The sequence below is a fragment of the Poecilia latipinna genome, unplaced genomic scaffold, assembly GCF_001443285.1.
Source record: "Poecilia latipinna isolate Pla-1442-1.1 unplaced genomic scaffold, P_latipinna-1.0 Scaffold1098, whole genome shotgun sequence".
NCBI lineage: Eukaryota > Metazoa > Chordata > Actinopteri > Cyprinodontiformes > Poeciliidae > Poecilia > Poecilia latipinna.
The window spans coordinates 152211-166913 of record NW_015113714.1 but is presented as its reverse complement, the minus strand read 5'-3'; the positions used below and the strand labels follow the sequence as shown (position 1 = coordinate 166913).

The following is a 14703-nucleotide window of genomic DNA, read 5'->3' as shown; positions in this document are numbered from 1 at the left end:
GGTTCATTTCCTAGAAGACAAATCTTACAGTACAATATAAATATAATATAAAAATATATGCTTCTTATTCTGGACTAATATTTGCTGCTTACATAACCACTGCTAAGACAGTAGAAACCTTTAAGTGTTGATAATGACCCAATGAGTTTTTATTATTGTATTTTATTATTGTGTCTTTATGGAATGATTTTACTACTTTGTTGGTTCTGTTTACTACAAATGATCGTATGCATTGTGTTTGTATTGCTTAATGATGTATTATTTTATTGCTCCTTTTATTGCTTGGTTTTGCTGAATCATTGTATATCATCACTGAACAAATGCCATAGCAGAAACACAATAAACTCGCAAAACATAAAACAAGATTAAGTTTAATGTTTTTATTTGTTTATTTTTGTGCTGTTAATGTGCAAACAGGGTAACATTTTGACTCTTTTGACTTCATAGTTTGCCATACGCAAAGCAGTAAAAGCAGTGTTAAGGTTGGTTGTGCAGAGCAATGTTTTAAACAAACTGGACCCTAACATGCATCCATTTAATTATTCCAAGTTTTTGGTTTGCTGAAAATACTAAAAACTATTGGCTGCAAAAACAAGGTGAGTGAACTGAAGAATTATCAAGACAAAGACGGTCTGGCTGTCATAAAATAGCACCAGAGGATCGAGTATTTTAAATCAACACCATGTTCTGGTATAAAATATAAAATATAAACTGTTTTCATAAATAAAAATCTAAAAATCCAAGTATGTATAAGGTCTGTTCAGAACTGAAAATCAGGGGCCCTTTGCAGCTGCAAGGAAATGACCGGATTTAGCAGAAAAAAACAGAGCTAAAAATAAAAACTGAATGTTGCACTGACATTTTATGAACGTCACTGAAAAAAAAAAAAAAAAGAAGAAAAGAAACAGCTCCAAATGAATCATCACGATACTTTGGCAGGTTCTCAATATTGAACAAAGGCCTGTGTCAAAAGAAAGTTGTGCAAATCCTAGAATTAAAGTATCTGCAATATCATCTTTTAGATAAATAATTCAAATATCTAAATGACTTCATTCTATAAACTACATTGTTTTCATTGCACGTATGTTGCTGGTATTGATGGATGCTGTTGCTTTTGTTTGTTTTAAAACCTTTGACCACAGGAATTTTTCTGACTTAAAAAAAAAACAAGCTGGTGACGCTTTGCAAAAGCGCAATTTGGAAATCGTCCCAAAAGGTGCTATAAATATGTCCAACTACGCATCAGTCACATGAAACCCACCTATTATTAAATTATTTGTGGGAGTGGCTGTACAGTAAACTACACTCACCCACATTACTGGTAGGAGTGTAATTTTGGTAAAAGGAAAGGCGTTTCATAACCCTTACCATTTGAATTTTAGCACAGCTCATTTGTCAGTTGAAACATGTCAAGGTTCTGTAATCATAATACTCACCGAAAAAAAAACATTGCATCACACCTTTAAATTAAAATTATCCAGATAAATAATGTCAATGTTTCTCATAAACTGGATGAGATAAAAACTGAGATGTGAAGATCAACTATAAAAACACTTAGATCTGTGCTATCTTCTGCATGATTGCACATGCACCGTTTTGTATTTTTCTTGCTAGACTCTCCAAGCAAATTGTGATAAACATATGCAAGTACAGCAATCGAGTCCAGCAGCTGCGAGAAGTTGGCAACCATTTTCGTGGCAGGTGCTCAGTTGTACTCCAAATTAGTGGTTCTCAGACTTTTCAAAACCAAATCCTAATTTAGATTACAAAAACAAAAGATTCCACGCACAGCCCTCATAATGACTGGAAAAAATGTATTTAATTTTAGTTCAGTCTTTATATAGTCAGAAACAGAAGTAGGAAAAATTATATCTGCAAAATTAAGTTGTGCCTCCCAGAAAAGTCTAAGAATTTCTAAAAGCTCAAGATTTTATATTTCTACTGATTACATAAAAATAAAGTTTGTGGACTTCCTGTCCGCAGCCAGCACTATTGATAAGGACTTTAACTTTAACAGGATGAGTTACAGCATTTAATTTAATAAAGTATTTTATATATATATATATATATATTTTTTTTTTTATTTATTTATTTATTTATTTATTTATTTATTTTTTTTTAATTGCCTGGGTTGTTTCTGCATGGTTTCTATAAAATCTGCATGCATTAATGGGTTCTCCCAGCTCAAACAAATGACTGTTAGCGTATTGCTATCTCTAAACTGGTATGAGTGTATGCCTGTGTGGTTGTTTGTCTTGTGTTGCCCTGTGATGAACTGGTCATCTCTTCAGTTGTACCTACGCTTCTCACCCAGTGACCCCAGCAGTTCTTTCTTTGCATTCTTATTAAACTATTGTGGATTTCAGAAACCATTTAGCACATTTTAAACATCCTCATATCAGGGCATCAGCCTTGAATGGATCTGCCACAGCATCAGAATGTTTACATTTTCTCGTTTTGTTTTTCTTGGGACAGATAAAGGATTTCAAAGTGTTGAAATTAAACAGATAACTAACAGCACTGACCTTGTTGATTTCTTAAATAGTTCTGACTGTCAAAGCTGTCTTAAAATGTGTCGTCATTAATCAAAGGCGACAGCAGACGTGAACGAACGACACGAACCTTCATCGCCTGGTAAAATTGGTCTGGTGACATCAGGATTTGGATGTGGGCTCCCGGCACCCGGAAGGCGGGTATTTGCTCCGCCATCCATCGGAAGTGGCTGCAGAGGCCGTCTGAACCCTGAGGTCCGGCTGACCCGGTGGGCCTGGAAATGTGGCGTGGCGCTGGCTCGGCTGGAGCAAGCAGTGGAGCCAGCAGCAACATGGCTGACCTACGGAAAATAAGCACACAGAAGTGCAAGGATTTTGAATTGTTTTAATAATTTATGGCAACTCCTTTATGCGCATTGCTCTTTTCCATCGTCTCATCAGGTCGAAGCAACAAAATTAACTCCCATCGGGCCAAGACAGAAATGGCACTGTCTCACAGATGTCAGCCTGTCAAAAAACAGACAGCCAGTAGCCTAAAATTGGTTCTATTTAGTTGATAGGATGCTGGGCAGTCAGCTGCACAAACAGACAAGGATAGAAACCAAACTTATTATTTTATTGAACAATTTTTAATGAGGAAAGATACGCCGCGGCTGATGTTTAGCAGCTGTCAATCATAATCACTGTCAGCCCTCAGAATGATCGCGGATTTGCAGCTTTTTACAAGATAAATAGATTTGCGTTCATATACTTTATAAGTAAGTATAATTAGAAAGATGTCAAATATTGCTTTATAGAGAAGCTACGCGTCTAACCATTAGTAACCATGGAGACAATGCTGCGTCGTCAGTATGTATCGGAAAAAAATGGTTGGCATCTCGTCTTTTGTACGTTTTTGTGTCACTCCGGTGAGGGAAACGCTGCTTACGACACAGTGATATAAATCATGTGGTAGCACTTTATTTGAAGGGGTGTGCACAAGACTGACATGACACTTTCATAAACATGACATAACACCTGTTATGAACATGAAGAAGTCTTTATGAATGTTTGACAGTTGTCATGAAGTGTCATTCAGTAAATAATGACACTTTTAATGCAAAGTTGCTCTAAAAGTTGCATTGAAAGTCCATTAAAAATGCCAACTTTGCATTAAATTATCATAATTTACAAAATCATGCAAAGTCGCTCTGTTCAATACTCCCGCGCCTCATTTCCGACGTCCATCATGGCGCCCAGAGTGATTTAGTGACAAAGAGTCAGTATAGCCTTAGTTACTGTGCAACACTGATTCAAAGCTTAAAATACACTCATTATCCTCTTCATTTAATCACAGGTTTGAGAGCCCAGTTCAAAGAAGGACTAAGAGAAAATATATCGATGTGGAAAACAGACTTGTAACACTTTCTCCATACATCCAGCTTTTCACCAGCGAGTGTTAAACTGGGAGAGGAGTGTATACCTCTCTCACTGGTTCCTTTGTGGTATACATGCATTTCTGCTTGGCATTTGCAACTAAAACCTACTCAGGACAAACACATTTTTAAACTGCAGAGGGGCAGAGAGACTTTCCAAACTCATAAAACAAAACAACAACAAAAAAACTACTTTCTCATGTCAGCCTACAATGCACTGAATTATCTTGACTTTACAGCAGTGGAAAAGTTATTAAATGAGAATACACCCAGCTCATAGACGGGCTTATGTCACTGAGGCAGAAGATGTCGAGCCTTCTTTCAGTAAGTTGTAAAGATAAGGCAGTGTGATGAGGGAGATAAGAAGCTCACTTTGAACTCTGCCATCACTAACATAGAAAATATAGTCATTAACGTAAAGTTGCCTTCGGGATCTTTTTCTGAATAAACGTCACGTCTCACAGAATGACAGTAAATTCCATTTACGCTGATGGCCTCAACCGTAAATGGAATTTACGCTGGAGGCATTCAGCCTAAGGCGATTTTCAGCCTTAGGTGGTGAATTCAGGAAATAAAGCGAGCCATTTATCCTGGTATGTCGCTGTGCCACATTTCTGCTAATAAAAAGCATGGGAGTTAAAAACGGCTCTCATTATCAGAGAGCTGAGATAACAAGGGCTGGCCTGGTTATCTCAGGTGATCTGACATCGTTGAAGGATCTACATCCTAGTTCTGTTCAACAGATGTCATTGAATCCATTCAGCCAACTGCAAAGGCTGCTTTTATTTTTGGTTAGTTATAACTATGGAGTTATTCAAGGAATTGACAACAAAAAGAAGAAAAAAGACCCTAGAGATAAGATTTCTCACTTCGATTCTTCGTTTATTACATGTAATCAGATCTTTCACAGGGGACGGTTATTGTTATTGAATAAAATGTGAGGGAAAACACTTTATTCAAAACTCGTTTTGTTTTCTATCAACAAAGAAATATGACATTATTCTTCAAAAACACGTGACAAGAGCAATGCCCGAAGGCCAAATACAGCCCAACGCAGCTTTTTATGTAGGCAGAGACATAAATAGAGTCTTCAAGATAACAGATATGTGCTTAGATATTAATTATTCATCTATATGTTGCCGAATTACATCAATCATTTGGCAACGATCGCGGAAATATTTGCATCAACAGATGTCCACTTTTTTTTGCACTTATGCATAATTGTGAGTTTATTGCAATCTTTTTGTAAAAATTCTCAAAACCTTTGGGTTTAAGTGACAGGTTCCTCCCACCTGCAGGTGGCAGTATTTCTTACTTCTACTACACGGCTTCTTAAGCCTTACTTGATGTCACGTTATAGTTCGTGATCGACATGGCGAGTGACAAAAACTTCACATTTACCATCATATATAAGACCTGATATGTTTATAAATCTACACCACATAATTAGTGATTTTGACTGCAAAGAAAAATTATAAAAACAATTGCAATATCTCGAAGGAATGCATCAGTGTGAAAACATGTAGAATACTATTTAATCTTAAGTACTTTTTGAATGCAGAGACAACAGTTTATTAATTTTTTAACAGTTCATTAGTGGGTTTTATTTATGTACTCTTGCACAACCAGAAGGGAGTTCTTCATTTTGCTAAATTTAATGTTCTTTTTAGCATTTGAGCTGCTCATCACTAATCAGAGCTGATCAGAGGGAAAATACAGATCACTAACCAACTGACTGGTGCGTCTTCAATTTGCTGTCAGAACAGACTTACATCAACTTGTTGTAACTACACCCTACAGTCCACAGTTTTATACTGGTTAAAAACAAAAGAAGCTTTGATCTTTTACTGCTGTGCAAAGGCATCAAAGATACGAGGAAATGATGCAGAATTTCAACAATGAAACAAAGAAAAGGCAACTGGCGATGGTGACAGCAAACCCAACTGCTTCCTTTTGGGAAACTTGAGCATGATCAATGAGGCGAATGGCACAAAAATGTTGAACAGTTGGAACAAGTTGTCTGAATCACCAGCAGTCGTCAAAGCTTGTCAGTCATTCCAAGCATTTTTAGGTGAGAACTGAGACGTCCTGCTGCCTTGTGATGTGTTGGGGCAGAGCGCGGTGAGGAAGTACTTGACCCTTTACAGATTTTTTTCTGTTTCCTTTTTGTGAATCATCACAGATTTCAAAGTCAGATACATTCCCATGATGGAGACGAGCTTTCCTATATGTTTCACTTTTGTTCTCGTCAGTTCATAGAATATTTCCCTAAACGTTAAATCTTTTCTTTAAGGATTTAATGACTTGAGACTTTTTTTTTCCCAATCTTTTTCTTACTGTTGAATCATAAACGCTGACCTTAAATGAGGGAAGTGAGGTTTTTATGTGACCTCCTGGATGAGTCGTTAATGCACTTTTAGATTGATTTTGTCAGGCTAGCCACTCCTGAGGAAGTTCACCACCGCTTCCAGTTTTCTCCACTTGTTGATACTGGCTCTCAATGCGGCTCACTGGAATCCCAACTCTTGTAACCCCGTCCAGATGAATATATGTCAATGACTTTCCTTCTTCTCATTTGCTGTTTTCCTTTGAGTATGATGTGTTGCTTTTTACAGTAGTCTACTTCATTCAGACAAACAGGTTCAATGAAATTAATTTCTTGACTCAGGCTTTAATGAGGCACAAGTGTGTCTCGTGACACTGAACTCAGTATTCCAAAGCAAAAGTCACCATAAATCCATTAACGAACAGTGGAAAGAATTATATTTTCACAATGGTCCAAGTCCATTTGGTCAGTTTTCCCTCGTCTTAATAAAATAACTATTCATTTAAAAACTACATTTGGTTTTAACTGAGTCTGATATTAAAATTTATTTAATGATCAGAAGCATTTAGGAGTGAAGAAATCTGAAACGAGGCAAACATTTTCACTGCACCAAGTTTTATCTCTTTGTTCTTTGGCACAGCCTCAACATGGTAAGACAGATAAGAGAGGCACAATGGACATTCCTGTCCTTAACCTCTAAAGATATAAGACATGCTCTAATCATGGCTGGGGCTTATATATTTCCTAATCTTATCCCTCTGTTTTATTTTAGTGATTTAGTGAAGAAATAAGAAAAAAAAAAAAAGGCTCAAGTCCAAGATGTCCTTGGTACAGAGAGAAACAACTAAACCAAGAGAGCTACCGGGCATCCCAAATCAGTTCTCACCGTCTCCTGATTGGTTACAAAGCCAGAGAAAATACAGACATCGTGTGAGATTTGTGTGGCAGTCAGTGTCTTTGCAATGTTTCTATTCCCCAGAGTTTGCATGACTGCTGTCTGAATCATGAAATAAAACATATTTTGTCTACTTACTGAGCCTTTTGTTTCTTGGACTGGAAATGTTTGTCATCATTTACTCACAGTCTCAAATGCACAAGGCAAACATCTCTTTAAGATCCCAGAATGAAGCCATTTTTAGACTGACTACAGTTATTTATGACACCCGTCCACATTTTTTAAACTTCTGCTTTTGCCAAGGTTCTCATTTATAGAGGTGAGCATAAAACAAAGGGTTTCCAAAATAAAAAAATAAAACGTAGTGGTTTTCTAGGCAGCTTTGCTGACTGATTGATAAGTATAAGCAGGGTTAAGGTTGCAAGAGCTGGACCAATTATCCAAATACAGCAAGTCTTTCAGGCTGGCCTTTATGATTCACTTTTAAAACTGGACCAAACGGACGGTTCTTCATAAAAAAAAAGAAAAGATGTCAAGATCACAAAATGTTCAGTCATGCTGTTCCTGAGGTGTAAAGTCCTTCAAATGCGATGCCAGAGAAAATGCTAGAGAGACCAGATATTTCTTCAGCTGGTTGGATAGAGTAGTGGGCTTTTACTCCTGGACTTCATGTAGCTGCACCCTGCTGGTCAGGTGACTGAAACACTGGACTCACAAGAAAGAACAATACGACTGTTGGGAAATATTTCTGGTCACACAAGAAATGACAAAGTCATGGAGAGCCACCCATGACGCTTATTAAGCAACATCTTTTCAACCATTTTTACTTATGGAATCAGACATGGGCCAATTTCAACACTGATCATACAATTTCCTACAATTTAAAGTTCCTTGAATGAGATTTTTAAGTTTTCTTCCACTGCTGTGAACTTCTGGTCAGCTGGCTGAAAGAATGCTTCTACTTTTCCCTCATGAATAAGAATGACAAATTCTTATTTTTACAAATTTCTCAGGTTTTAAACTGTGAGAACCAAGCATCATCATTGTGAGAGGACTTCAACCCTGCTCTTTCTGTCCCAGCGAAGGATATCTAGGGACAGGAAGAACTCCAGTGACCCTGAAGGCGGGGTGTGGGCTGCCATTTTGGCCGCTGGTTCAGATTTCCATTTTTGTAACTTTCCACATCCAGTACAATATTCACTCACCAAACAAGACGAGCCTGAAAGAGCTCAAGGGAAGGGTAAAGGCAACTGGATATAATTAATTAGCATTGCAAAATGCTGAAAAGTAACACTGTTAAGATCAAGATGTAGGTCAAGTTGTAAAAAAGAAAAGCACTTGTGTTTGATTCTTCTTTTGCTTCCAATTGTTGAATACAGGCAGGTTTTTCTACGCTGCAGCATCTGCTGAATAGAATGAGGACTGCAGTGTTTGCTGTTTGCCTGAAATGTATATTTATACATATTATAAACACAGTTCGTTATGATTATTAGAACCTTTTTTCTTATTTTAAAACTAGTTGATAAGCTATAAGTGGCACATCTGTAAAGGAGCTGATTGCATGTTAGCAGGTCTGTAAGTAATAACTCGAGTAATTATCAAACTAACCTCAGTTTGTTACACTGCTAGTTATCTTTTCAACTTGAACAGAAAAAATGTAAAACCTTGAGTATCCACTTCGTGAAATTACAGCAACAAACACAGCTATCAGCATCTACAACCTTCAAACCAAGGTTTGAAGAACCTTGGTTGATATGAGCTACGACAGCATTAAATTTCTTTGGATTAAGTTGAATTGAATCATTAGGTTAGTTTATTAATAGATCTCAAAGGTTTTCATAGAACAGTTGAAATTATAATTCGACAAAAATACACACTGCACTTTCCAGATATTTACAAAATTTTGTAAACCACATTTCATTTTTACTTTCACGTCTCAACGGTGGGCTAGCTGTGTGTTGGTTTATCCCAGTAAAGTACATTTACGTTTTAAATGGAAGTCTGTCTTTTTCCTCCAGGGTAAATAAAACCGCAAATAAAATGATTAACGATGGGTGGGTTGCAGCACTCCCCCCCCCCCCTTTAGTTTTTTCCAGTAAAATAGGCAATAAAAGATTAGGTTGTTTATGTTCTTTAAATAAGTGATTCATTTCAAAGAAAACTCGGGTGTGTCATTTAGAGAATTGGCTGCACCTGCTAAAAGTTCATTAATAGACCTGAACTGTCAATGGGATGGACTTGAAACAGAGATCAGGTGCCTCATACCTGTGTGTGTGTGCCTATTGTAACCTGACGGACAGTTGAATAACGGCTACTTCAGTTAACCAGAACTTTCTGTCAAGGTTATCTGCGATTTTAAGAGTCCAGAGAGAGGCATTCCCGACGGCTTTTCCGGAGATTTTCCGGATGAACAAACGTAAGTTTAAAACGCAACTGTTACCCAGCTGAATTTTTAAAGAGCTTCTTTAAAACGGCGGCACTGAACTACGTGCGTCCGATAATGAACCCATCACAGTTAGCAAGCGTTGCTAAACGGAAAGACGGTTCAGTCTGATAATCACAGTTTTACCCAAGCGTTTGGGTCTGAGGCAGTCAGCTGCGACTCTTACCCTCTCCTTCTGTCCTGGACGCGGAAGAACCGGTCAGATATCCGGCTAAAAACCCCGGCGATGGCTGGGGAGTATACCGAGTGCACCAGCCTCCTCCAAGTCATGGGAGCTGCCATTGCTGCTGCGCCGAGTTATTTCCAAAACTTTATCGGTACCACAGTCGGTGAACAGAGACGGTGTTATCTAAAAAGGGTTTCCTTAACTTCATATATTAAGTAGTAGAAGCACTGCTATGGAGGGCCAACACTGACATAATTCAGAATAGCTTCTCATTAAATCTATTTGGTGTAGTGAATTCTCTGAATGTAACCAAGTAAGCATGCAAATAACTGGCTTGTTTATTTAATTGTCTTGTCTGTCTGTTCGTTCATTCATTTATTCATACATAAGGAAAAGTAAAAAGGACAGGCAGAAATAAGATGCAGGAGTGAATAAATAAATGTATAGGGTAATTATTGCAATATTAATTAGATAAAGAACTCTGTTAATCAAATGCTTACATATCTATGTCAGTTTTGGTCCTCCATACTTATTACACCCACTTGAATCCAAAAATGATTTTAATAAACTATATATATAAAAATATTTGATTAAACATTCTATTCTAAAAGTTAGAATCAACTACTTTAAGCCTCCATAAACAAGTAATCATTATTCAGAGTCAGAAATTTTAAGTATTCATTGTCAACTTTGGTCTCTATTAGAAACTGCTGTTTGCATAAAACATAGCTGTAGAAATAAAATTTTTATCTGTGCTTCACAATAGTTTATATTTGTTAACCTGTTTTTGATCATATCTACAGTTCTTGAAAGCAGAAATTTCAGAGAAACATGCTGTTATTGTCTTCAGTTTCTAATAGTAGTTACTAAGCACCACAATGACCAATATGACCTTTAAAAGTCTGGGATTATTTTAAGTTTGGCAGAAATCTACTTTGGTTTCTACCTTGCTTAAGATAGTTATTACCTGGAAAGCTTATTTCTCTCATAAAAATTTTAAGAAGCTAAGACTAAGCTATTGACTGCGTGTAGCTTCCGAACAGATATGCGCCAAAAAAAATCTGAAAAGTGAAGGTATGAATAGAAGTAAAATATGCACACAGAAAAAACACTTTCACACATGCATTCCTTTAATCTCTGCCCTCCATATGACCAGTTAAAATGTGATGTTGGCTGCAAGTGGCGTGGCTCGTTGTCCTGTCTTTATTGCAATCAGCTTGTTGATGGAGGTATATGTCATTTTATTAACTGGGGACATTTTTACAGACATAAAAAAATAGGAGCATTAGTTCCTCTGCTTTGTGCAATTCACCAGTATCACTGACACAAAAAGAATCCCACAGCATGATGTAACAACCACCATGCTTTCGTAATTGGTGCAATTATTACAACACAACACCTTTATGTTTTCCTTTCTGATCATAAAACCTTTAATGCATTAGCTTGTCCAGTTTCAGTGGACTTTGAAGCTATTGATTCTGGAGAAGGTGCTGCTGTCTTGGTTGGATATGATGTCACTTCCTGTTGATGTAAAACAGACTGCAGGTTAAAGCTCTGGTTGGTTTCTGAACAGCCTAGCTAATTTCCCTCAATCTGAAGGAGATTTTCTTCTAGATCTTGATTGAATCAAAAATGGCGAGTAGAGTTGTTAGACCTGGTAATCTTGCATCTGCAACTGGTGTTTCCCGTTATTTTGTGTATTGATTAATCCAAGAAATAGTTCTATTCACCCGAAAATATCATTCCTTTTTAATTTGGGAATTTGAAGGTGTGTGAAAATATAAATTGCTCTTTTTATCCTCCCATCAGCTCTGACTAGTTCTCCTGTACTTGATTTTTAATAGCACCCCTGGAGCATGATGCTGCCACTTTCCTGTAACTGTAGAGTTGTTGTAGTTGGAATGATTTGCAGTTTTTGTTCACACAAAGCATGCTGACCAAAAAGTTCAATTTTGTTTGCACTTTCTTGCACATTTGCTGTTTTCTATACATGATACAAAATGTATATTACTTTCACTTCACATATGTGCTACTTTCTGTTATGTCCCATAAAAAGATAATATATTGTGATTATAATGCTAAAAAAATGTGGGAAAATGTGCTCTATATTTATATGGAAACAGCTTGATCGAATATTTTCTCTAGTAGAAATTAAAATCTTGTTTTCATTTTTTAACAACTAGCCATGGGAGTTGTTGTTTTGCATGGAGAAGACTTTCCTTTTCGTTATCTTTATGGTGTTATCCAAACACAGCGGGTTTTAAAAGGCAGGGCCTTTCCTTGTAAAAGTGCCAGACTTTGCTGGTTGTTGCTCAAGAGCACTTACAGTAAGCCAGACACTTCCTGGCACAAGACAACTGCCCGGAGGGACCTTATCCTTATCTTTATACATTTGCTGGCGTATGAGCCAGTAGGTTAGATGTGTTTTGTATGTTGACACACACTGACGGTGCATTGATTTGCATTTGATGCATTTGAAGCTGGATAATTTGAAAATACATCAAGGTGTCAAAGTAAGGATTTGTTTTTAAATTTATTTATTGAAGTCCATTTTTGTTGAGGTGCAGGTGACAAGGAAATATCTGATTAAACTGAAGCAAACGAGCAAAGAAAATAGATCAAATCAGAAGTTTATTATTGCTATGCAAAAACATGTTTTTACTAAAATACATATTTTTAGAAATGTTATTTAATTAGATGCTAAAATATTGGAACAATTTTTTGACAACTCACGTTAATTAACATTTAATTGAATGTTAAATGCAATACTGCCTCATGCACTGTAGAAACTCAAGTTTGAATATCAAAGTTAACCTGACTAAATATATAAAGCAATTTTCAGATTATAATTCCAAATTTAAATGGACAAAAACAACACATTTTTGCATTAATGTAATAACATGCAGCATTATTTTACTTTAACCCCAGAATCTCAACTTAATTTATTTGTGGACTTTGACTAGGCCAAACCAAAGCATTGCTTTCCTTTTAGTTTGTTTCTTTATTTGTTTAAAAACATTTAAAGGTCAACATCCTGGTGGGCTGCTTAACCCAAGAGCTCTTTGAATAGCCAGATGTTTCTTCTGATTGAGAGCAGAATAATTATATATTTTCTTTATTTTTTTTCACCTTTTATTTATAACTTTTTACATGCAGTTTAACAAATCAGGCTCAACAGATACAGCAGGCATATTAAAAAAAATACAAATTAGTCCAATTGAAGCCATCAATTTGAAATAATTTATTTGAATAACTCCTAACAATGACAAGCTGTTGGTTGAGAAGCAGCAAACTGTCTTGACCAACAAGTTTGACTGTATGATCAGGACTCTCTGTTAAAACACAGCGTTACTTTTAAATCAAGTCTAACAGGACGCATACTTTCCTAACTGTTTGACTTTTTTCATTTTTGGCCATTGTGAAGCAAGTCTTTGTGCTCTTTTTGGTCAGCTGAGGTGTTCGCCATTGAACGTTCTTGGAAACTATTTTTGCCTGCTTTCTTATTGACATGAATACTCACTCCCCCTAGAAGAAACAAATGAAGTCCATAGTGCTTTAAATCTGGTTCTCTGTTCTTTTCTGAACTCCTGGACAGAGACGGTCGATAAAGACTTAAAACTGCATCAGAATATTTTGAGGGATTTTTTGTGATCACGACAAAAGTGGTGATTAAGAAAGGATTTACAACCTACTTTGAAATATTCAGGACACCAGAAGGGGGATTTTTTTTTTTTTTACTTATTAGTTTAACAGTTGCTGCATTTGATTGTATTTTTTTTTTTAATTTATTGACGCTCTCACGGATCCAACAGTGAAGAAGTGAGTACAAGTAACAACAAAGTTGGGAAGTAACTAGTTACATTTACTCAATTACATTTACTTGAGTAACTTTTTGAAAAAAAATGCTTTTGGGAGTATTTTTACTACGCTGTACTTTTTCTTGAGTAATTTTATCATGAAGTATCGATACTCTTGAGTAAAATTTCTGGATTCTTTACCCAATAAATGAAAAACAAACATGTTTTAACTAAAAATTCTAAGACAAAGACACAACTAGTTTTTGTTAAAGTTTTATATTAATAGAAACCGATATGGAAAAATTCTCTTTTGCCTGGTTTTGTTTTTTGTTACTTTTATGAATTAATGTCATTTTGGTCCTTGATAAGCTGCAAAAATTTTCTCTTAACTTTGCATTGTGGTCCATCTGATTATGTAATCTTTAAATGTTAAATGGTTAATTTGATGAGTTACTCGGTAGTGGAGTAAGCTTTACCAAATACTTTTTTACTCTTGAGTAATTTATGGATGCCTACTTTTCACTTTTACTTGAGTAACTATATGTTGAAGTATCACTACTCAAATATTATCCTGATAAAATATTCACAACAAAAAATGATTAGATAAATGGCCATCCCACCTTCTCAGTAAGTCATTGTTGCTCTTTTGGAGTAATTTTGGTAACGTAGCCACACCTGGGAAGGTTTACTACTGTTCCATGTTTTCTTCATTTGTGGACAATGGGTCTCACTGTGCTTTGCTGGAGTCCCAAAGCCTTGGGAAAGGCTTTGGAGCTTTTTTCCAGTCTGGTAGACATCAATAACTTTTTTTTTTTCTGCATCTGTTCTTGCCTTACTTTAGATCAGTGGTTCTTAACCTGGGTTCGATCGAACCCCAGGGGTTCGATGAGTCGATCTCAGGGGTTCGGCGAGTCGGTCTCTGGGGTTCGGCGGAGCCTCTGCCGCGGAGGTAAAGACACACTTGTGTAAAGTCGTGATGACGCCCCGCTTTGCCATCACTTGCTGCAGAGGATCACGTTACATTGCTTAGCCAATCAGTGCTGCACTGAGCACTGATTGAGTTCCTCTCAGCATGGATTTGAACTTTTGTCTTTAATTACTTCAGCAAAGCTCATCGTTGTTTTCGGTATACTTTTAAATCTGCTCCTTAGTTGCATCTTTTAGGGGTT

At 36.5% G+C, this 14703-nt stretch overlaps 2 protein-coding genes across 3 annotated transcripts in view; one reads left to right on the top strand and one right to left on the bottom strand.

Moving 5' to 3' along the window:
• Positions 1 to 9892, bottom strand: part of pgs1 (phosphatidylglycerophosphate synthase 1) — a 28720-nt gene extending 18828 nt beyond the window's left edge. The window contains exons 1-2 of one of the 2 annotated variants that reach the window (XM_015052261.1): positions 9738 to 9892; positions 2623 to 2833 (exon numbers count right to left, since the gene is read on the bottom strand). In XM_015052261.1, the coding sequence (XP_014907747.1) occupies positions 2623 to 2833; positions 9738 to 9853 (327 nt within the window). In that variant the 5' untranslated portion in view covers positions 9854 to 9892. The remainder of the gene's footprint in view (positions 1 to 2622; positions 2834 to 9737) is intronic. The other variant, XM_015052262.1, reaches the window with a different exon arrangement.
• Positions 9364 to 14703, top strand: part of LOC106959588 (suppressor of cytokine signaling 3-like) — a 19457-nt gene continuing 14117 nt past the window's right edge. Inside the window, exon 1 of the mRNA XM_015052268.1 lies at positions 9364 to 9544. The gene's annotated coding sequence lies outside the window, so the exon portion shown is untranslated. The remainder of the gene's footprint in view (positions 9545 to 14703) is intronic.